Source organism: Urtica dioica, chromosome 6, assembly GCF_054948205.1.
Source record: "Urtica dioica subsp. dioica isolate 48M chromosome 6, U.dioica_male_clone48M_v1_H2, whole genome shotgun sequence".
In the NCBI taxonomy this organism is placed as follows: Eukaryota; Viridiplantae; Streptophyta; class Magnoliopsida; order Rosales; family Urticaceae; genus Urtica; species Urtica dioica.
The window spans coordinates 42,364,468-42,389,120 of NC_142761.1; the positions used below are offsets into that span (position 1 = coordinate 42,364,468).

Below are 24,653 nucleotides of genomic sequence, written 5' to 3' on the forward strand. Positions count from 1 at the left end.
CTTTGACAGCCACTGCGGATTTATCCGGCTGGGATTCGACAGAGGCAAGGTAAATTGCTATAGTTTTTTTTTTTTTACCTGTACATATTTTTTTGTTAATAAATTGTTTATGCGGACATAAACCTGGAGTCAGACTTTGCAGATGATATTTTCCTTTTCATTTTAATTTGTGATTAACTACAATTTGGTTTATTTACATATACAGTTCCGAATCCAGCTTAATCAAAGATATTGTTGATATCGTCACAAAGAAGCTAAGAGAGCGTATATCTTCTTGTAATTATACGGAAGGCCTGATTGGATTTGGAAACAATATGCAAAAGATTGAGTCACTGTTGTTACTAATTTTCACCGAACACTAAAATGCGATTCTATTCACTTTACAAAACACTCATCTTTTTATAGTAACTTTTTCCTACAACAAAGTCTAAAAACTCTATTTTTTTAACACACAAAACAATACTTAACTAACCATTTAGATACTCTTTTCCGTTATAATTAGTGATTGTGAAAACTAAAAACTAGAGATCTAGTTTTAATTTTTTTTACCAAAAAGATAAACACTACATATAATAAATAAATAAAATAAAATGATGGGATAGCCCGATTAGTAATTTTCTGGCAGAAAAATGACAAGTGATTTACTAGTACGTAATATCATCATATATACAAACAAAGCACTCGAAACAAAAACAAAAAAAAAAAAAAATACATACATGTAGTTCCGTCCCTGGTCACTGAGCGTGTCAAAAGTAGTTAATGTCATGATTATTGACTACAGTGGTTTATTTATATTCCTCAGCTCTGAAGCCCTATCTGTCGAAGATATCGTTAAAGATGTGATAGAGAAACTATGAGAATGTATATCTTCTAGTGATTATACAAAGGATCTAATTGGAATTGAAAAGAATACGCAGAACATTGAGTCATTGTTAGGCATCGGCTCAAAGGACACTCGTGTCATCGGAATTTGGGGAATGGGTGGCATCGGAAAGACGACACTCGCCCAAGTCTTGTTCAACAAATTCTCTTCTCTCAATTCTCAGGTTCTTATTTCCTTGAAAACGTCAGCGAGGAAGTGAAGAATAATCACAGACCCCCAGACTTGAAACCGAGAGCTTTTTTAGAGAGAGACTTGAGACGTGTTACATATTCCGAAAAGGAAAGACTCCGGCGCCTGAAATGTCCTTTAAGTCCTTGATGACATCGATGACGTGGAGCAATTTGAACTTCTTGACATAGATTGTTCAGGGTTTGGTCCAGGTAGCAGAATTGTTGTTACGAGCAGAGATTCGCAAGCACTAAGAAATATCAAAGCCGAAATACTCGAAATTAAGGAACTGAGTAACAGCGACGCTCATCAGCTCTTTTCCTTGAAAGTGTATTCCCAAAAAAGAATCTCCGGCCAAGGAATGCTCTGAGTGAGTTAGTGACAACAATGGTTGAGAAATATGGCAAAGGCAATCCGTTGGCTCTCACGGTTTTGGGCCGGTACTTGTATTCAAGGGGCATCGAAGAATGGAAAAACAATATTGAAAGTGAGCTACAAGGGACTGAGTAGAGACCTCATGGGCATATTATCAAGGAGTCCCACATCGGTTGGGTGTTACGATCTTGGGCCCTTTATAAGGTTCATGGGTTACTCCACTTATTACCAATTGGTTTTCAGATGGAACCCCATGTTACTTTAATATGGTATCAGAGCGGGCCTCCCATTCTCGGTTGTGGGCTACCTGGGGCCTACTTCACGCTGCCCGTGCCTGTGCCTGTGCCTGTGCCACAAAGTGTGCTTGAGCCCGTGCCTGTGCGCGTGAGGGGGTGTATCAAGGAGTCCCACATCGGTTGGGTGTTACGATCTTGGGCCCTTTATAAGGTTCATGGGTTACTCCACTCATTACCAATTGGTTTTGAGATGGAACCCCATGTTACTTTAATATGGTATCAGAGCGGGCCTCCCATTCTCGGTTGTGGGCTACTTGGGGCCTACTTCACGCTGCCCGTGCCTGTGCGCGTGAGGGGGTGTATCAAGGAGTCCCACATTGGTTGGGTGTTACGATCTTGGGCCCTTTATAAGGTTCATGGGTTACTCCACTTATTACCAATTGGTTTTGAGATGGAACCCCATGTTACTTTAATACATATTAATTTCTCGATATCGCCTCGGGTATAAATATGAGAAAGTGGTTATGGGAATCAGCGTTCTCATTGGCATCTCTATTGATAATCAATATAGTGATATTTTGAAACACGTATTTTGGTATCTCTTCATTCCCATACCAAAAAATGAATGAAGAGAAATAGTGTTTTTTTTTTTTGAGGTTTCATTTTCAACAAAGAACAGATGAAGAAGGAAGACACCCAAAAAAAATTGCAAACCTTCTTTTTTTAATTGATGAGTGGTTTTTATGCAAAGTGCTACAATTGATGATGTGGATGAATAAAAAATGATGAATATTTTTATTATGTGTAAAAATTTGGCAACTTATGCATTGGAGTTGTTTTATAAAGCCTATATTTTAATTGTCGTTCACTTGGACTGCATGACTAGCAAAGGAAATCACAATTCACTTTTCATGTAGGATTTGCAAAACTTGAAAGTGTTGGATCTCTCTGCTTGCAAGAGCCTCAATCAACTGCCGGATCTCTCTTGCAACTCAAAACTCGACTAGTTGAACCTCTATCGCTGCTCGAGGATTGACAAGTTTTTATTGCATGGATTTCCAATCAACATTAAACATTAAGTATGTTGACTGTCTTACACGTCTAGGTGGTGGTCTCGTCGACATAATGGCTGAATTTCAGAGCTGAGTTTTGGCATGTACTTCTATTTTCTACGAAGAGCGTCTCCAATGAAGAACTTGTGCTATTTTTATACAAAAAATGCATTGAATTCTGAAATAATATATTTTAAACAAATTTAGCATCCGCAATGTGGTGTCAAAATGTTGTTCTGAAAGTTCTAAATCATGAATTCGGTTTCAAATTTACTGAACAGAAATAACATTATGCTAAATTAAAGAAAAAGAGAGGCTGTTATTCCAAATTTGTACTTGATACGAGCCCCACTTTTAGTAAAGATAACATAAGAACTAGAATGCACGATTACAACTCAAAATATATACTTTATACATTCCAGATATTACACGTAGAATAAGACAGATAATGTCAATTTCATTGTCTAATGATAAATTGTATTAATTGTGTCATTTGAAATTTAAATAGCAAATGACACTTTATATTGAAATTTAAATAGAAATTTGTATCTGCCTATAATATTTTCCTATAATATTATGTGACCGCTTTTCCTCGCCCACATGAGAGCTACCATGTGACCGCGAAGAAAGTGCTTCATAAACTTGTATCTACCTATAAATTATTTTCCTGTTTCCGGTATACTACAACGTTTGATGATGTAAAAAGATAAATCCAACTACTACTTTGTTTTGATTAGGTTCTTTCATACCAAACAAAAAATAATTAATGACTTAATTTTGAATCAGCTTTTTTACTTCTACGAAGGGTTTGTTGTACAAGATCTGAATCAGTGAACAGAGTTTAAAAACATAACAATTCACACAATAAATAACCAAGAATATATGAACACGTTCGATATGATTATTTGACTAGTTAAATGCCCTTATATAAAAAAGAAAAAAATAAATTAAAAAAATAAAGCCATTGGTGCTACGATCACAACTTCTGAACAAAAGCGAAAGGGTAAAAAAAATGAACAACAGATCTTCTTCCCTAAAACAATTTGACAGAATAGATAATTTTGTAACAATTTCAATTTTAAAATAAACGTTTGTAGAGTTTGAAAATTATGAAGGCAGTTTGTTAAAGGTGTTGGAATCAAACGACTGTCGTTTCGGCTTGTGGGAGTGCCTGACGGCGGCGAAGCGGAGGCCAAAGCTTCTGGAACCACCGCGAGAGAGATCGGAGGCTTCTCAAGCTTAGAGAAGACAAGCGAAAGAGGTATTTCGATCATCAATCATCAATTGAAAAAGGGCGAGTCTTTGATATGATATGATATGATGATGATAATGTGTGTCTGTTGTTTGATATTGCAGAAATTAGGTTTACTTTCTCGGTGCCGATCAGGTAAATTCAATTTTCCCTTTTCCGATCCCATCATTTTGTGTAACTTACTTATTCAATGTGTCATATACCATTACGTCTTCTAGTTTTGGAAGTTTGTGTTAAACTCCAAAACTATGTCCATCCATATCAAATTATATATACATTACTTCGTTTTACTCTCTCTCGATAATCTCAAATAAATATGGATTGGAGTAATTTCGTTTTGATTGCTCTCGGCTTAAAACCCTTCCAAGTACCATATGCAAGCTCAAGTCTCTAAAAATTCTTTCAATTGAAAAGAGCTCAAAGTTGGAACACTTCCCTGAAATTTAGGAGCCTATGGAATGTTTAGAAGAACTCTCGCTTGATGGGACTAGGAAAAAAATATTACACCCATCGATCGAGAATCTGATAGGGCTTAAAAGTCTGAGCCTACAGAACTGTCAAAATCTTGAGAAACTTCCGAGCACGATCTTCAATATTCAGTCTCTCATACCAGTGAATATAAATGATTGTTCCAAACTCAAACTCCTTCCAAAACTTCCCTTCTCAATAAAGCGTCTCGATGCAAGAGGTTGTAATTTACTGGAGAGGCCTTCTAATCCATTGTTTTTGGACGAGGAAAAACTCCAAATCCATGTCAAACAACATTTACGATTTACCAAGGCATCTCAATGCAAAATCTTGTAAGTCGGTGGAGAGGGCTTGGAAGCCATGGATTGCATTTGCAGAAGAGTTTTCACTCGATCAAATCGATGTTGTAGCTATATTTCTGAGCAGAGTTTTGGCTAGGGACGGAATACTTGTATCATCAGAACCGAAGGTACTTCTGTTTGTTTCTAGACATGATAAATCTATTAGTTTATACAAAGAATATCAATTGCAATGTTGTTCTAGGAGTTCCAAATCACATGTTTGGTTTAAAATTTAAAACGACAAATAATTATGCTAAATCATACACAAGAGATGTTGTTCTAAATTTAGTTTAAATATTATATCTGGTTTTTTATTTGATTTTATACATAGAAAATTACACTATATTGGAGTCTGGTTTTTAACAATGTGAGCTAAAATTTATTTTTAATTCCAATAGAGTTTCTCTAACACTGATTTATGTCAGTTGCTCCAGGTTCGCCAATTTCATAGGCTTTGCTGCTTCGTACGCCATTTCATTCCACAGAAACTATTTCAGTGACCGGCCTAGCCTCATGTGGGAATCGCGTTTCACAACAGAACAGGGAGAGATTATCACAAAGTCACACCGAAATTTTGACACAAAGTGGATGAGGAACAAAGGGCAACTCAAGTTTCGTTCGTAGTCGAATTTGTTATTGAGGCGGGTACCCGTATGCGGAAGAATTTCAAAGAGAATGTGAAAAGATAAAACAGTGGCGAATATATATATATTTTTTTCATTCTAAATTTTACTCTTGATTTAATTGGCCAAGTGAGTAATCCGTTTTCTCGGGGATTTTGCTTTGCTTTGTTTTGGGTTCTTTGTACTCTTTTCCGGCCTTGCCGTGGTTCTTAATAACGAGGGTTTAATTGCTTTGCTTTGTTTTTCCAAGTATATCATATCATTTTTAGAGTGACATTAACGAGGGTTTTGGAATGTGGCACAGATTGAAGAGAGAGTACGGAGAAAGGGCAAAGACTTCACCAAATCGAAAACGGGCTCTGTTCTCTCTTACAAAGTTAGCTTTAGAGAGTAATTTCTCTCACTCAACCATCTTGCCTTTTATTTATCTCTTATTATTTTGGAAATGCTTTCTAACTCTGATTTGTACTATTGTTAGGTGTGGTTGATTTTGCAGCTTCAATTCTATTGATTCGTATATATGGTTTGAACTCTACGGTGCACCGTCGGATCGAGATGTTGAGCTTATCGGGAGTGTAAGTTCATCGTCGAACCATGTTCATCATTGCTCTCTAGATCCAAAAAAAAAAAAGATGAAAATAAGTTGTTAGATTATGTTTATAGCTTCTGAAATATTTAGCAGCCTGTATCTTAGGATAGTTGTTATTTCAGAGCATACTGTTAGGATGTTAGTAGAATGAAACATTAAATATTTCTGATGAATAAACTCAATTGCAAGTGCTTTATCCTGTGAGTTTTCTACAAGTATCACTCTATATTTAATTTTTAGATGTTTGCCTTATTCGTTACTGAGTATGAAATCATGTTATGACGATGGATGCGCAGGTTTTCCAGTCGTGGTATGTTATGGGTCGCTTGGGTTCGTTCAACTCTTCCAATCTTCTGGTTTGGATCTTAAAATATCTCTAGTAACACAAAACCAACTTAGTCTGTTTGGATATTCACGTAACTGTCATTAATACCCACACGGATCATCTGCATAAAATCGGGTGACGCATGAAGTTATGAACATTTTGACAAACTAAAAGAGTAGTATTCGAAATCATAGACTGAAATTTCTAGACTAAGTTGTGATGTAGCCACTAACACACAGCAATGCCAAGTCTTTCAATTATAATAAGAAAGTTAGTCAATTTTGGCAAAAACACCTGTATAAGAGACCTGAGCATCGCCTTCATTTTTGTAATGAAAAGGTTGTTTGTGATGAAATTATGAAAAGAGGCTAATAGGCAAGTGTTCGACAGCTGGCAAACGTATCGGTGGAGTTTGTTCCTTCGTACGATGAAGAGAAGGGCTCCAAAGTGATGCCCTCGTCGTTCCATGACATCGGTGATGTTGAATTTCAGGATAATTGGGGTCGAGTCTGGTACTTCAATTTTTTTTTTTATATAAAATCAGAGTTGAAGAAAACTAATATATTGAGAACATCAATTGATGTTTTCTAAAAAAGTAAATACATACGTTGGTCTTTAGTGATGAATGTCTTTGCAGGGTTGACCTAGGTACATCTGATCATTTTGCCATTGACGTGCTTCTCAACTGCTTGACGGTCTTGAGTTCAGAGTGAGAAATCAATATCACAACATTACGTTCTATTTTTCCTTCTTTTTTTTTTGTCTTATTAAACACGTATTGTTTTGTTATGGGATTGACAGGTATTTAGGAATCCAACAAGTAGTTTTTGGAGGTCGAAAGATTGGTGATTGGGAAGAAGGGATGAGAAATCCGGAGTTTGGATGCAAGTACTTCAAAATATGAAGCTACAATTGTTACATCTTTGTATTTACAAAACTTCTTTCGTGTATGTGCCTAATATTTTTATATTTTGAAAGATGAGCTATCATTGTCTTGTCAGCTTCTTCTGTGCTGTCCCAATGTGAACAAGAGACCCTAAATCGAAAAAGGAGATCTAATTATTGGATTCTGTTCTTGCATCATTGTTGGTCCACCAATGGAAAAAAAAAACTTCATTAATTCGACGACCCACAAGACCAAGACCAGCCAAAATAAAGAGTAAACAATTGAAGAAAATAATACCGCGTGATATCTCATTTCTTTTTGTGTGTACATAAAAAAATCAATAGTTTTTGCCGTGCGGCTTCTTTTATATTATAAGGAGGAAAGACCCTAAATCGAAAAAGGAGAACTAATTATTGGAGTCTTTTCTTGCATGCATTGTTGGTCCACCAATGGAAAAAAAAACTTCATTAACTCGACGACCCACAAGACTAAGACCAGCCAAAATAAAGAGTAAACAATTGAAGAAAATAATATTGCGTAGAAAATAATACCGCGTGATATCTCCTCTTTTTGTGTGGGGGGAGAAACCAGGGGATTCTCCCCCCAGCTGGCGGAGGCGGCCTCGATCCTTCACGGCATTAACCTGGCCAGGAGCATTGGAGAGACGAGACTGGAGCTTTATTCGGACTGTTTGGAGGTGGTGAAGGCAGTGGCCGAGGGGACGACCCCCATCACTGACCTCGGGACGCTTTTGCATCACATCAAAAGAGAGGTAAGCACTTTGATTGAGTTTAAAATTATGTTTATCCCTCGTCTTTGTAATATTGCGGCTCATAACTTAGCCCGCTTTGCTGTTACTCATAATGTTAACTTGAGATGGATGGGGCTTGTCCCTCCATGCTCGGAAGAGGCTATTAAGGCCGATGATAGAGCGATCCGATCCCGTGTGTCGGGTTAGGATCCTTTTTGGTTTGCTTGTCTTTCTTGTGTGCGTGGTTGTTTTGTATTCTGCATCTCTTGTAACCACGGTATTCCTCCGCCATATGTGAGGGTTTTTATGATATTTCTGTGGCACCGCCCACGTTTTCAAAAAAAAAAAAAAAAAAGCTCGACGACCCACAAGACTAAGACCAGCCAAAATAAAGAGTAAACAATTGAAGAAAATAATACTACGTAGAAAATAATACCGCTGATATCTCCTCTTTTTGTGTGTACATAAAAAGTCAATAGTTTTTGCTTTGCGGCTTCTTTTATATTATAAGTCAATAGTCAATAGCGAATTTCAAACACAATTTTAAAAATATAGTCAACGATGATGTAGTCATTGGTAAATTTTATAATGTAACCAGAAACTAATATTTGAGAACATCATTTTGATGCGCTCTAAAAAGTATATGGCACTCATTGTTCGTTAAAATAAATGTCTTTTCAGGGTACCTTGGTACATCTGATCATTTCTCCATTGACATGCTTCTCAACTACTTGACGATCTCGAGTTAAGAGTGAGAATACTGATATCGTCACACTAAGATTTTTTTTCTTTTCTTATCTGTCTTCTTAAACATGTACTGTTTTGTTATGGGATTGGCAGGTATATAGGAATACAACAAGTAATTTTTTAGGGTTCATGAGATAAATAGCCACATTTACAGTTTGACATTGCAAAATAGTCAAAGTTTCGTAAATCTTAGATAAATAACCATTTTCATATATTTACAAACCTCTAAATCTTAGGTAAATAGTGACTTTCATTTATTAAGTCACGTCATCTTTATGATTATTTACCTAGCATTTACGAAATGTTGGCTATATAGTAATTTCAAATGTTTTAGTCGACTATTTACCTAATTTTTTGAATTTTTTTATGTGTCCATTAGGAAAATAGCTAACATAAACGTTTGACATTGCTAAATAGTAACGTTTTGTAAACCTTAGGTATATAGTCACAAAGATGACGTAGTCCTATCAGAAAAATTTTTGGTTTTCAGGTTTGTCCCTCCTTTTTATTTATGAAATTTTATTTAAATTTTGATTATTAATTCGACACTTTATGTAAGCAATTTTTTTTTTAATTTGAATTTTAAATTCTCTCTTATGTTTCCAAAAATATAGCAAGCAGTTATTTTTACATTATTTCGTGGATTTCTAATAGCATATCAATGCCCAAAATATACGCAACAATTATTTTCTGATTTTGTGCTCTTAAAAATCGTAGTTCACATTTACACGTATTAGCATATATTTACAAAATATTTACAGTTATTAATAGATATTAACACATTTATTATACGTTTTTATTTGAATATTTTTGGCAGTTATTCATTTAAATTGTGTTATGTGTTTAAATTTAGAAAATACTTATTTAGTTGACTTAATTGTGTTAATAGTCGTTATTCTCGAAAATATAGAAAATAATTATTTTCTACATAATTACGTGAATTGTTGAAATCATATTAATGTACAAAATATACGTAGCAAGTATTTATACTATTATGTACACATATTTACAACTGATTACAACTATTATAATTTACATAAATTTACAACTATTTACAGACGACGCAAAACTCTCTATAGAGACTCAATAGGCCTATTTCGGGAAGACCGTAACTGATCTCCGTCGTTCGTTCGATGGAGGCGTGGCTCTCCTCATCGACCTTGTCGGATCCCACAGTCCTCGCCCTCTATCTTGACCTTGTCAGATCACGCAGTCTTCGTCTCAATCATATGCCAGGAAGACCGCAACCGGCCTCGTCGGATCCCGCAGTCCGCGCCCTCTGCCTCGTCGGATCCCGCCATCGACAAGTGGTACAAGACTATTTTGTCACGAGAAACAGAGAAAAAAAAAACAAGATTATTGATCACATGTGCTTTTCGTCGTCTCTAAGATTTTAGTCGGCAGTGAGTAATCTTCGTCTTCTTGTTATTTCTCTTTTTTCTATAGATGTTCGTCGTTCCTAAGACTCTTCTCGGCAGCGAGATTTTATTTTCTCCGATCGTCTTTTTTTTCTTTTCTTTTCTTTGAAATCAAATGATGTTGAATGAGGTTTTAACGTGTTGTAATTGATTTGGTCAGTTAATGACCGGATCCGTCAAGGGAAATGACCGGATCTAATAGTCATTTTATTGTTTTGGACCAAAATATTAAGTTCTTTGTTTTGGACACTTTTACACTACTACAAATATAGTTTTCTGATGCGCATGACTATCAGGTGCGACTAGTCGCACCTAAAAGTCGCATCTAAATGACTTTCTGGTACGACTAGTCGCATCAGATTGTCAACCAGAAGTCCAAAAAATTTCGCTAAATTTTTTTTTTCTTTTGAGTATGAGGTGCGACAAAGTCGCACCTGATTGTTAAAAAAACTTTCAGGTGCGACAAAGTCGCACCTGATTGTTAAAATTTTTTAAGCGGGCCAATTCTCCCCCTCATTTTTTCATTCAGTTTTAAAATGAGAAATAAGTTAAAAGAAAAGAAATGAAACGGGAAAGAGAAAGAGAAGAAAGAAGAGAGAAAGGGAAAGAGAGAGAGGGAGCCGAGAAGAGACGTCGCCGGGAGCTCCACCGCGCGCGCGTCCCAGCCGAGCAGAGCGCCACCGCCGCGAGCTCGCCGTGGCCGCCGTGACCCATCCTCCACCGCGCGCTTCTTGTACACCGAGGAAAAGAGACGTCGCCGGGAGTCGCGAGGACACCGGAACAAGAGCGACCACCGAGGAAGGAGTGAGTGGTTGCCGGAGAATCTAATTCCACGAAAATAAGGTGAGAATGTCTCTTTCTCGGATGAATTTTCGAGCTAGGGTTTATAGCTCATAATTTGGGGATTTTGATTCCGGGATGATTTCTAAGCAATTGATTGTGTTTAGTTGATCTTTGGACCTGATTATTGATGTTGAAGACTTGAAATTGGTGATTGGTTTCGGATTTCTTGGTTGTGGTTTGAATTTGGCCGAATTTGTGAAAAAGAAAAACTGTTTGAACTGCCTCTGTAAATCGACGTGGACAGACCGATATGATCTGAGTTCTTATTTTTGGATATTTTTCATGGATAGTAGACTGTATGAGCTTTCTAAAATGACCAAGAACGTGTAAATCCATTGAGTATTGAATGAGTTATGAATTTCCAAAGTTTGTGTTTCGCAGCAGTAAAACGGGATTTCCAGAATTGTAACAGTGAATTACGGGCTGTTTTTGAGATAGCTATTCTTGTCGTATATATGCTTGTAATATCTAGTTAGAAAGCTACATGAGTCTACTTTCATTTGCCGCTAGAATCAATCGATTTCAAGTTTTGTAGCTCGAGTTATGATGGCTTAAGCGCTAGTGGGTCAGGCTGTCGGGAATCAATCGATTTTTATTTTTCTCGCCGTGCGCTCAGCCCCTGCTCACTCTCCGCCGTGCGCTCGCCTCGTCCCGAGTCTCTGCAGGTTAGTTTGTGATATACTAATATGTTTAGGTTAGTGTTTAGTTTAAATTTGTTTTTGTTTTAATTAGTTTTGATATATTGTAATAATTGTAATAATGTAATAATGTGATTAGTTTATCAATTAGGAATTGTAATTAGTTAATTAGTTAATTGATTAGTAATTGTAATAATGTGATTAGTTTAAATTTGTTTTTGTTTTAATTAGTTTTGATATATTGTAATTTATCAATTATAAATTGTAATTAGTTAATGAAATTAAAATTAAGATTAATAATTGTAATAATGTAATAATGTGTTTACTTTAAATTTGTTTTTGTTTTAATTAGTTTTGATATATTGTAATAATTGTAATAATGTAATAATGTGATTAATTTATCAATTAGGAATTGTAATTAGTTAATTAGTTAATTGATTAGTAATTGTAATAATGTGATTAGTTTAAATTTGTTTTTGTTTTTATTAGTTTTGATATATTGTAATTTATCAATTAGAAATTGTAATTAGTTAATGAAATTAAAATTAAGATTAATAATTGTAATAATGTAATAATGTAATTAGTTACTTGATTAGTAATTGTAATAATGTGATTAGTTTAAATTTGTTTTAATTAGTTTTGATATATTGTAATTTATCAATTAGGAATTGTAATTAGTTAATGAAATTAAAATTAAGATTAATAATTGTAATAATGTAATAATGTGATTAGTTTAAATTTGTTTTTGTTTTAATTAGTTTTGATATATTGTAATTTATCAATTAGGAATTGTAATTAGTTGATGAAATTAAAATTAAGATTAATAATTGTAATAATGTGATTAGTTTAAATTTGTTTTTGTTTTAATTAGTTTTGATATATTGTAATTTATCAATTAGGAATTGTAATTAGTTAATGAAATTAAAATTAAGATTAATAATTGTAATAATTGTAATAATGTAATAATGTAATTAGTAATATATAATCAGCATATTAATTTTTTTTTAAAAGATAAAGAGCATCAGGTGCGACTAGTCGCACTTGATAGTCAAGACTTTCAGGTGCGACTAGTCGCACCTGATAATATAAGACTATCAGGTGCGACTAGAAATTAAAATTAAGATTAATAATTGTAATAATGTAATAATGTAATTAGTAATATATAATCATCATATTAATTTTTTTTTTAAAAAGATAAAGAGCATCAGGTGCGACTAGTCGCACCTGATAGTCAAGACTTTCAGGTGCGACTAGTCGCACCTGATAATATAAGACTTTCAGGTGCGACTAGTCGCACCTGATAGTCAAGAGGACTATCAGGTGCGGACTTTCGGGTGCGACTTTTGCACTTTCAGGTGCGAAAAAAGTCGCACCTGATGCTATATTTTGTACTAGTGTTAGTAGTTGCTCATGTGAGCAAGTACAATGTTGCCCTTTACTTTTATTTTTTATGTTGAAAATAACCTAAGCCAAAAACCCACTCACACAACCCATATGAGCGCACATTTACAGAAAGCCTTCAAAGCCCAAGCCAAAACCCCATGAAAACTCTTAGCTGCCGCCAGATCAGCCTTCAGATCCGTTGGCCGATCTGCATTGGCACCGAGATTCTCTACCACGACCACCAGGCCTTCCTCTTCACCCTTCGGAATCGCCAAACAAACACTAGTACAAAAAACATCATTGGGTGCGACTTTTTTCGCACCTAAAAGTCAAAAGTCGCACCCAATGAGACCTTTAGGTGCGACTTTAGGTGCGACTTTGTCGCACCCGAAAGTTCGCACCTAAAGGTGTTGGGTGCGAAAAGTCGCACCCGATGGTCCTGACTTTTAGGTGCGGTTTTCCGCACCCAAATTCGCACCCATAAGTCAGAAAAGATGTGCGAAAAAGTCAGCGGGAAGGCTATTGGGTGCGACTTTTCGCACCCAAAGGCCTACCCGCCAAACATTTGGGTGCGATTAGTCGCACCCATCGGCCTACCCGCCAAATCTTTTGGGGCGACAAGTCGCACCCAATGACTTTTTTCGCACCTAAAAGTCAAAAGTCGCACCCAATGAGACCTTTAGGTGCGACTTTGTCGCACCCGAAAGTTCGCACCTAAAGGTGTTGGGTGCGAAAAGTCGCACCCGATGGTCCTGACTTTTAGGTGCGACTTTTAGGTGCGGTTTTCCGCACCCAAATTCGCACCCATAAGTCAGAAAAGATGTGCGAAAAAGTCAGCGGGAAGGCTATTGGGTGCGACTTTTCGCACCCAAAGGCCTACCCGCCAAACATTTGGGTGCGATTAGTCGCACCCATTGGCCTACCCGCCAAATCTTTTGGGGCGACAAGTCGCACCAAATGGCTTTCCCGCGAAGCTATTGGGTGCGACTTTTCGCACCCAATAGCCTTCCCGCCACCTTTGGGTGCGACTATTCGCACCCAAAGGTCTACCCGCCAAATTTTCGGGTACGGATAGTCGCACCTGATAGTTTTTTTTTCATTTTATTAATTTATTATGCTTATAAATTCTATGATTATAATCAAATAATACTTACTAAATAGTTTATTAATTAGAAAATTCATTAATTAATATTCATAATAATAATAAAAACTAAACATTTGATGTTCGATTACAATAATTAGTATAATGTACGAAAAATAATTAAAAAAAAATGTTCATTCGTTTCCCTTTCCTTTTCCTCGGTTTGTAAACCACTCCTTCAATGATTTACTCCCTCTTCCGCCAAATCTTCCTCCGGAACTGCTGCTACCTCCTCGTGCACTGCCGCTCGTACGCTCTCGCTGGAATTCTGCTGAAGCTGGTGGCGTCGTCTGAGCATCTGCCATTGAAACTGATGGCGGCGTTGTCTGAGGCGACGGGTGCATTTGAGGCGACGGCGTCGTCTGAGGCATCCGTGGCAACATGCCGGGCGACATCTGAGGCATCTGTGGCATCGTGCCGGACGACATCTGAGGCAAGGGCGAAAACTGCTGCGTGAACGCGAACAGTTGTCGCTGCATCTCCTCCATCTGCTGTTGTTGGGCTCGCCTCATCTCATCCATAGCGAGTTGTTGTGCCGCCACCTGAGCTTGGAGCTCGCCAACCACTGGATCTAGAACGCGGCGCCGCGACGAGCTTGAGCCTGACGACGAGCTTTCATCCTGAGCTTGAGCAATAGCCCAAGATTATCTCGGGACCGCTGGACCTATTCCAACGTACCAATCTTGACGGTTCCCGAGAATTTCTAGCATCGCGTGCTCCTCTGCGTCGTCCTTCTTAAAGACTACGCCTTGCTCTTCTGCTTATCGCTGAAGATCCGCCAGTAGAGTAACTATCCGCGCCTTTACACATAAGAAAAATTATTCAAAATTAATTATTATGTAAGTAACGTAATCGTAATTATCACATATGACTTACATGTGCTCGTCTCGCCCAATCTGTCGTCCATTCACCTTTTCTATTATGGTGTTTTTGTTCCCACGTCGTTAACGCGGAGCCCAAAGTCCCATCATCCTTACTCTGCAATTGTTATGAAAATATAAGTATTGAATTTATTTCAAATTAAGTATTTCAAAATTAGAATAACTTACGTTCAAATGACGATGAGCCAAGAAAGAAAGAGATCCTTGAGTCGACATCGTCTTCTTCTTCTTCGAATTCTCCTTGTTGCGATTAGACTTTTTCTGCAAATAATTAATTTTGTCATTATTCAATCTGATAAAGATATTGTGATTTATTACAATCATACATTACGTACCTTTCAATCGTCAGTTGCGAACTCGTCTACCACCGCCTCCCAATCCTCTTCCTTATATCCCGGTGGTGTTTCCGCCTTAGCGTTTTCTTTGCTCCCACAAAACTCCAACCTGAACTTCTCTGATAGCTTGGACTTCTGGTTGTGTCGCCTGATTTTGGCATTCCGAATGATAGCCTGATCAATCGTATTCTGATAGCAATCCGCAGGCAGATCCTCGCCGGTGTCAAGATCCGTGTACACAAATCTGAACTCGGAATGAAGTGCGCTCAAAATAGCAGCCAACGTCTGGGGCGTCACTTCACTCCAATCACGAGTCGTAGGCGGGATATGTGCTTTCACCAAAGCACCAAGGCGGTTGTTAAATAGTCCAACCTTTTTATTGTCTTTCCTTATCTCTTGATAGAATGTTTGGTTTATTGGGTCCCACTTGACCACCTTCGCACCCGGTACACCCTGTGTTGCTCGCGCCGACGTCGAGCCGGTTGTTGGTCCCCTTGATTTCTTAGGACCTTGGGAATCAGGTTCATGTGGCGGACCTTGAGAATCCGGTCTCTGTGGCGAATCTCCACCAACCCGAAGCGGTCGACATCCTATAAAATGAAAAACAACATTTGTAAATTGACATCGTATAAAATAAAACAACATTTGTGAACATACATCACAAAACAAAAAGGAACAACATCATACAAAAACGTGGGTGACACCACGGATATATTTTATTATAAAACCTCACATATGGCGGAGGAAAATCGTGGTTACATAGATAGTTCTCATTCATCGTCATCACTACTTATATCAACATCAACATCAACATCAACATCAACATCTTATCCCTCAAAAACGATGCATTCCTCATGATCATCATCGTCTTCCTCACCATCGTCAACGATATTTACTAGCTCAGCATCTTCGATTTCATGTCGATGATTCAGACGATCGATGTTTGACAATTCTATTGTCAACGGAATCGAGGCTGAGGTGGTGGGGTCGACTTCAGGAACGTCCCAAATCCCTCGATGATTGCATTCCTGAACGATTTCCCAGTTACCACCTAAAACAAGATCTTTGATGTAAAAGACTTGTTTCGCCTGAATTGTGAGTATGTACGGCTCCTCTGTAAACCACTGTTTCGCGGTAAAAACACTCGTTTCTCCAGTAGTCTTATCGTTGTGAACTAGTCGCCGAGAATCGTGCTTGTCACCGTACCATATACATTTGAATAATACAACACGACAGTCGTACCTATAACTCAACACCATGACGTCTTCCATCCGACCGTAGTAAGTGAAATCATCCACATGCACACATACACCGCTATTTTGAGTGACTCGTTGATTATCGCGACGATGAGTAATGAACTTCACGCCGTTAACAAAGCAGCATGGATATTGATAAGCGACTTGAAGGGAACCGATAGAAAGCGAGTAGATCTCGTCAGACACGTCAGAGCCACTAGCTTTTATTTCAAAAATCTGGTTATTACGAAACAAAGTATTGGTTAGCACTTGTGTGTTTATAAAAAACGGGTTATTGTGTTATTACCTTGTTCGCAAACCAATCTTTGAATCCCTTTCTATGCTCCGCTTCAATATCGCGAACTCCAGATTCGTTCAGGAAATCCAAATGCTCGCTATTGCATGTTTAAAACATTGCTTAAACAAAATACAACAATGAAATAACTTAGAGAAGCAAGTGGATCGATTACTTACACCAAATACGGATCCACTTCAGGACAGTTGGTATAGATATACCACTCCGCTTTTTCTCTTTGTTCATCGTCTAATACTATCGCGTTCATCATCCCATAAGGCATACACATCTCGGATCGAAAAACGGAGAGCTCTCGCACTTGAACTTCTTCAACTACTTTTTTATCTTCAATATACCTTGCAATGAACGTTAGAGCTTCTTCTACAACATAAGCTTCTGCAATAGAGCCTTCTGGTCTAGCTCTATTTTTGACAAAATGTTTTAACGTCCCAAGGTATCTCTCAAAAGGGTACATCCACCGCATATGCACCGGGCCGCCGTGCAACGCTTCCTCTGGTAGATGCATCGCCACGTGGACCATGATCGTGAAAAAAGCAGGTGGAAATATCATCTCAAGCTTACATAAGATCTCGACGATAGACTCTTGCGCTCTTTCAAGATCTTCGGCTCTTAATGTTCTCGAACTTATCAACTTGAAAAAATTGCAAAGCTCAGTGATCGTATCATGTATTGGTTGTGGCACAAAAGGACGAATACCAACAGCCAACAATCTTTGCAAGATCACGTGGCAATCATGCGACTTCAAACCTGTGAACTTCCCATCAGTTGTCACATTTTTTTTTTTAAATTCCCAGCGAGACCATCGGGAAATTTGACAGATTTTAAGTACTCTGTAAATCGCTGTCTCTGCTCAAGGGTCAAAACGTACGACGCTCGCGGTTTGTAATACCCACCCCCATTTGGTTCCAAGTGCAAAGCGGTCTTGATGCCCAAGTCCATCAAGTCAAGCCTCGCCTTCTCGGTGTCATAGTTCTTCTTTTCCAAGCTGAGCATCGTCCCGAGAAGATTCTCACACACGTTCTTCTCTACGTGCATCACGTCCATGTTGTGTTTCAACTGCGACTCAGACCAGTACGGCAACTCGTAAAAGATGCTTTTCTTGGTCCAATTCAGTTCGCACTCAGCTCGCTATCGTTTTTTGCCTACAGCGGCAGCGTGTTTGCCAGTAGTCGTGCAAGAAACACCAGCCAACTGAGCGAGTATGTCTTGCGAAGTCAACTTCTCGGGTTTATTTCGTTTCTCGTGCTTATCTTTGTAGTGATCGTTGCTTTTCCTCAATCGGTGACGCCTTTTTAAGAACCGACGATGGTCGTAGTATACGATCCTGTTTTTGACTTTTAGGGACGACGTGTCAAAGTTGCACGTAGGGCAAGCGAGATACCCCTGGCCGCTCCATCCCGATAAATATGATCTTGCCGGAAAATCTTTTATCGTCCAAAGTAACGCGGCACGCAGCCGAAACACTTCATCTTTAACTCCATCACGAACGCGGACTCCATTCTCCCACAGTTCTTTCAGCTCTTCAACCACAGGCTGCAAAAAAATGTCCATATCTTTTCCTGGTGAATGAGGCCCCGGGATCAGAAGCGTGAGCATCAGGTACTCTTTCTTCATGCACAACCAAGGTGGCAAGTTGTACGCCGTAAATACTACAGGCCACATGCTGTATGATAGGTTCATATCCCCAAACGGGTTGAATCCATCCGCAGCTAGCCCAAGCCGCACGTTCCGAGGCTTTGCAGCAAAACTCTGGTATCTCTCGTCCAAATTCTTCCACGATGTACCATCCGCAGGATGTCGTAGAACGCCACCTTCCCTGACGCGATCTCTTTCGTGCCACTGCATATGAAGTGCCGTGTGTCGAGATGCGTACAGTCGCTTCAATCGATCTTTCAAGGGAAAATATCGTAATATCTTTTGCGGTATCTTCTTACCAGTTGGCTTCCATCTACTCTCGTTACATATCGGGCACACGTCGACGTTCGCGAAATGTTTTCGGAATAGGACACAATCATTAATGCACGCGTCGATCATCTCGTATCCCATGCCAAAACGCTTCAACTTTGCTTTTGCCTCGTAGTGCTTCTCTGGTATTCGATTACCGGTTGAATGAGACTTCCTCAAAAGCTGCAGCAGTTCTGTGAACGACTTGTTCGTCTAATGGTTTGTGACTTTAAGGTGCATCAACCCCAATGTCGGGCCATCTCACGTTGTTGCAAGGCTTGCATGGACATCGATATTCGTAATTATCGTTCGGAAATCTTCTTGCAGCGCGGATAAATTCATTAACTCCGATTTTATACTACAAGGACAACCGATTGTTCTCGGTGATCCAATCTCTACTTGGATTGGACATTGATTTCGCTAAACGAAGAAAGAGAAAATTAACAATGATTAAGAGTTATTGCTAAGGGGCGAAGAACTATAAAGATGAAATTATGAATTTTATGTTATTTGAAGTCGAATTGAAAAAATTAGGGTTTTGAGAATAATTGGTTGGAAACTCTACCGAAATTTCGGCAAAATTTCCCCTATAATTCTAACAAACCAAAAACTTGCAAACTCATTTCAAAAGCATATATAAATCATCCAAAACTATCTTCATAATCAACTAAACCCTAAATCGAACCTCCGTGGCTCGATTACAACAAAAACTTCAATAATATCAACTCATTTATCAAAAATATGTAAACTAAAACTAAATTATACAATAACTCAACTAAATTCAATTTCATGATTAACAATTAAACAAATAACTTAAATTATATTATATTAACTTAAAAAATTACTAACTAAATTAATTTCAACTACATAAAACATTTTACCAATTTTAGTAATTATATCAAATTAATTTCAATTACATGATTAACAATTTTAATAAGGGATTATATCAAATTAATTTAAATTACATTAACAATTTTACCAATTTTACTAATTATATCAAATTAATTTCAATTACATAATTAACAATTTTTATAATTATATCAAATTAATTTCAATTACATAATTAACAATTTTATCAAACTAACTACATTATTATTACATATATACATATAAAAAAACTATTTATTACCTAACTAATTAACAATTAGACTAATTATACTAATTACAATTAATCTAAATTAATTAAAAACACAATTAAAAAGGCTTCGAGAGGCTAACCTGTAGGCGGGACTTGAGCACGGTGAGGCTGCGAGAGGCACGACGGTGCTGCGACGGGGAGTTCGTGGGCGTCGCTGCCTGGGTTTCGCCAAACCAACTGAAACAAAAAGAAAAACCCCAAATCAAACATCCAAAACCCTAATTTTTCCAATTTCGGCCAAAATCAAGAAATTTCCAAATAAACGACTTCAAATTCACAAATCCAGGTAATAATCAACATCAACCGAGCTCAATCAATATCGAAAGCAAATCAATTTCACGCAATTATCAAGGAAATAAAAAAAATCCTAAATTTTCCAATCTCAAACCCTAATTTTTCAATTTTCATTTCGGGTAAGAGATTATCACCTTGTTTTCGTGAGATTGGTGTTGTCTCCGGTGCTCACTTTCTCTTTCTCTGGCGCTGATTCTCGGTCCGGCGTCCTCCGTGAGCTCGCGGTGGTCATTTTTCTTGGTCGGAGCGCGCGGCGATGGCTGGGTCTCGAAGCTTGATGGCGCGCAAGGAAATGAAGAAGCGTGATGTAGACAATGGTGGTGGTCGCTCGCCGTGGGAGCAGACAGCCGTCACGCGGTGGTGGTCGCTCGCCGCGGGAGCAGAGGCCGGGCGGAGAGCCGTCGGTGGTGGTCGGAGAGAGCGACGGTGGACTGTGGTTGTAGGAGAGAACCCGGAGAGGAGAGAGGGATTATGAGAGAGGGTCGGATTGAGAGAGACGGTTGATTATGAATGAAAATCGCATAGAAAATTTCATTTATATCCTGAACTTGAATGTAGGTGCGACTTTCTCGCACCCAAAAGTTTCATTAGGTGCGACTTTGTCGCACCCAATGACCTGTGACGGACATTTAGGTGCGACAAAGTCACACGACGTGTGTCAGTACTTTTGAGTCGCACCCACTGATATTTGAAAAGAGAGGGGGAAAATTTGGCCGCGGAAAAATTTAAGACATTTGGGTGCGACAAAGTCGCACCTAATAGTTAGGATTTATTATTAGGTGCGACTTGATCGCACCCAAAAGTCCGTCACAGGACATTGGGTGCGACTTGTCGCACCCAACGTAATAAAAAATCGCGAAAATTTTCCAGCGCTTGTTTGACTTTTGGGTCCGACTTTTCGCACCCAAAAGTCTTTTGGGTGCGACTTTTAGGTGCGAAAAGTCGCACCCAAAAGTCTACCGCACCGGAAAACTATATTTATAGTAGTGAAACTCAAAACCTTCTCTTTCGCCCCGCGTCCCTTAGGTAATTCAATTCCCTTCAATTTCGTTCGTGCATGCTATCTCTAAATCTTTTTGTTTCCTTGAAATTTCTCCTTGACCACTGTAGTTTTGGTTTTCTTGGTTTTTTCCCTATGTTATCCTCAATGGAGAATATTTTGTAGACCGATTTGAAAATTGAGGTTTTTCCAATTACGTTTTTCTTTGGGATTTTTTTTCTAGGTTTGAAGAGATTTGGGTAATTTCACTTTAATTTGAACCAATTAATGTATCGGTCATTCTTTAATGATTTTTGTGTTTGGATCGCCTTTTCAAGCTTCCCTGCTGATGGTTATTCCGAGTTTAGTGATCAGTGAATAGTTGAGGAAGGTGTGGAATTGATTTTCTGAGAAAAGGTGGTGGAAAACACTCTAATTGCATAAGTAGAAATCAATAAATTATACACAAACCTCTTGAATGGTTCTGGTAACATTCTTAGGTCCCTTTTTCTGTTTGTTTCATAGGGAGTTTCCTCTACGGGTTTCTAAGAATTAAACCTCTAAAATTGTGCAAATTATTGATATCGAGAACTTGAAAAAAACAAGGAAAGTCTTTCTTTGAATCCTTAATCATGTTGGATGATGAATTATTCGGACTTTTGCTTCTCGAGAACTAAATAATTTATAGCGTTGTTAATATGTTTCTCATTTTGGTTGAGATGATTCTTAGTACTTCGGTGCTAATAATTTTTCACTTTTGGTATCTAGGTTCGTAGGTAATTTGTTAGTCTAGAGTTTGGTGTCTTCTGATATATGCTTTGCTTTGAGGTTGTTTGTTTCAGATTTTGATCTTGTGTTGTGTTGAATAATTGTAGACATATATGTCTACAAATTTCTAATATGAATATCGAAAATTGTAGACATATGTCTATAATTATACAAATTTTACACATACATGTCTACAATGATATAAATTATAGATAATATGTCTATATATAATTATCGAAATTGTATACATATACGTCTAAAATTATAATTTTTTCAAAAATATTTTGTAACATAAAATTGTAGACATTTAAAACTATGGTCACAAGAATTTTTTCATACCATTTGTGTAGTTGTAGACTTTTATTTTCGACATTTATAATTTATGCAAATGGTAGACTTTTATGTCTACAATTCTTGTGAATGTAGCCATTTATATCTACAGTTCCTATAATTGTAAACTTGTAAGTCCACAATTATATGAACTGTGGCTACAATCACAGGAATTGTAGACATAAAAGTCTACAATTTAAAAAATTGTATACTTTTGTTTTATACATTACATAAAATCTTAGATTAAAAATGAGAGAGGAATATGTGTTATTTGAATTTCAAGGGCATTTTTGTCCGAAAAGTGTCCAAAAATCCAATTTCAGATATTATTAAACTAATGAGTCTAATCTTGATATTTTGATAGTTTTTAGGTCTATAAAATCAAATTTCTAAAAAAAAAAAGTCAATATTGCTTTGTGCAACGGATATAAGACACCAAAAGAGAAGCTTCGAAGTTGCATTCTCAGATCTCGAAACACGCTTTGGACACGACTCGGAAAAGGTGAAGATGTGGCGGGAATCTCTAAGAACCAATGCGGATTTATCCGGATTTAATTCGGCGGACGCGAGGTAAATTGTTAGTTATCCGGATTTAACCGTATTTGATAAATGGTTTTAGTTGACGTAAACTAGTTTTCTTCTGTGATGCCCCAATGTGAACAGAGCACTAATTATTCGATTCTTTTCTTGGGCCCGCTGTGGAAAAAACTCAAAAGTCCTTAAATTCGAGACAACTACAGATGAACCCAGCCAAAACAAGACTACACAATTGAGGAAAATACCGCGTGATATGAATACATATCCCAACTTGCAAATTTAAAGAAATTTCCTCTCTTTTTTCTGTGTACATAGAAAAGTTAATATTTTATGCATTGTGGCTTCCTTTATATTCTAGGTACAGCTAAGACAAAACTAGTCACGCACAGAGTCAGTCTTATCTCCGTATTCTTTCTTCTTCTTCATTCCTTTACTATCCTCACATAAAATATCATCGGCGATTCAGAGAGCGATCGAGTTATCACAGATTCTCGGTGGGAAGCTACAAAGCTGCATTTTTAAGAACGCAAAAGGCGCTTCAGAAACGACTGAGAGTTCATCCGCCTGGGATTCAGGGGCCAGGTAAATTGTTAGTAACTAATCACTGAGAATTTGTTTTTGCTGAATTAAGTCGAAATTTTTAGACATATTTTCTGTAGAGGTGTACACGGTCCGGTCCGGTTTAAAACCGGTCAAAAGATCAAATCGAACCGGTTTAAACGGTTTAAAAAAAATTAAACCGGACCGGACCTAACCGGTTAAAACGGTCCGATCTGGTTTGGACCGGACCGTTAGACCGTTTTAAACCGGACCGTTTTATTTTAGCCTATTTTTGTTTATATTTTTCTTAAATAATAACCGATACGGTTTTCTTTTAGACCGTTTTAGACCGGACCGTCTTAGACCGAACCGTTTTAGACATATATTTTTTTTTATTAATTTATTTATTTAAATACTAACCGGTCCGGTCCGGTCAAAACTGCGGTTTAGACTTTTTAGACCGGACCGGACCGTTTAAAAGTTCAGACCGGACCGGACCGATGAAATTTTAAACTGTTTAAAACCGGATCAACGGTCTAAAAACCAACGGTTCGATTCGGTTTACAATTTTACCAGTTTTTTTTTTTTTTTTGCGCCGCTCTAGTAATCGGCGAGAGTATGAAAAATAACAAGACTAAGGGAGCAACTGCTTTTTTATTACAAGAAAGTAAAACAGTACTAAAAGTAAATTAACAAAAGTAGAGGAGCGCACCTAGTAATTTATTATTGTAGGAGTAAACTATAAAAGTTTGATAATTGATGAACCGACAGGAATCCAAAAAAATTCATATTGAAATAAAATGACGTTACAAGCAAGGGCATGCAGTGTGTAAGACACCAAAAGAGAAGCTTCGAAGTTGCATTCTCAGAACTCGAAACACGCTTCGGAAAAGAAAATACGAAGTCATATATAGTATTTAGACATCATCGTTACTTTATCATTTGTTATTTCACGAAAGATAATTTTGGACCCAATCTGTCTTTGGATCCGTCAATAGTAAAATGAAAATAAAAATAAAAATAAAAATCCTAAAACTCGACGACCCATCAAACAACCCAAAACAACGAAGTTGAAGAAACCGTGTGATATCAATTTTTTTTTTTTTTTTTGAGGAAATGTGATATCAATAATTCAAAAGCGAAATTTCTCCCTCTTATCTTGTGCATAGAAAAAAAAGAGCCAATATTGCTTTGTGCTTCCTTTATATATTAAAAAACTAGTCACATGAAAAGTCAC

The 24,653-nt window shown here is 37.5% G+C and overlaps 1 protein-coding gene and 2 long non-coding RNA genes across 3 annotated transcripts in view; all 3 read left to right on the plus strand.

Annotated features, from left to right (window-relative positions):
• The window catches only part of LOC149394337 (uncharacterized), an 84,785-nt gene that overhangs the window by 58,967 nt on the left and 1,165 nt on the right, over window positions 1-24,653 (plus strand). The window contains exon 2 of the long non-coding RNA XR_016299728.1: window positions 23,343-23,458. This is a non-coding gene — a long non-coding RNA (uncharacterized LOC149394337). The remainder of the gene's footprint in view (window positions 1-23,342; window positions 23,459-24,653) is intronic.
• Window positions 1,439-6,555, plus strand: LOC149394346 (uncharacterized). The gene is made up of 7 exons (XM_089617000.1): window positions 1,439-1,491; window positions 3,830-3,975; window positions 4,071-4,101; window positions 4,747-4,903; window positions 5,703-5,788; window positions 5,895-5,973; window positions 6,284-6,555. The coding sequence occupies exons 1-7, from the start codon at window positions 1,439-1,441 to the stop codon at window positions 6,365-6,367; spliced, it is 636 nt and encodes a 211-aa protein (XP_089473126.1). The 3' UTR covers window positions 6,368-6,555.
• Window positions 6,745-7,431, plus strand: LOC149394347 (uncharacterized). Its single transcript, XR_016299813.1, has 3 exons — window positions 6,745-6,824; window positions 6,950-7,021; window positions 7,114-7,431. It is a non-coding gene; the product is annotated as an uncharacterized LOC149394347 (long non-coding RNA).

Coding starts and splice junctions, on each gene's coding strand:
- LOC149394346 (XM_089617000.1), top strand. CDS start 1,439: ATGGTTGAGAAATATGGCAAAGGCAATCCGTTGGCTCTCACGGTTTTG. Junction 1,492..3,829: donor GCTCTCACGGTTTTGGGCCG/GTACTTGTATTC, acceptor AAAATTATGAAG/GCAGTTTGTTAAAGGTGTTG. Junction 4,102..4,746: donor ACTTTCTCGGTGCCGATCAG/GTAAATTCAATT, acceptor CGATTTACCAAG/GCATCTCAATGCAAAATCTT.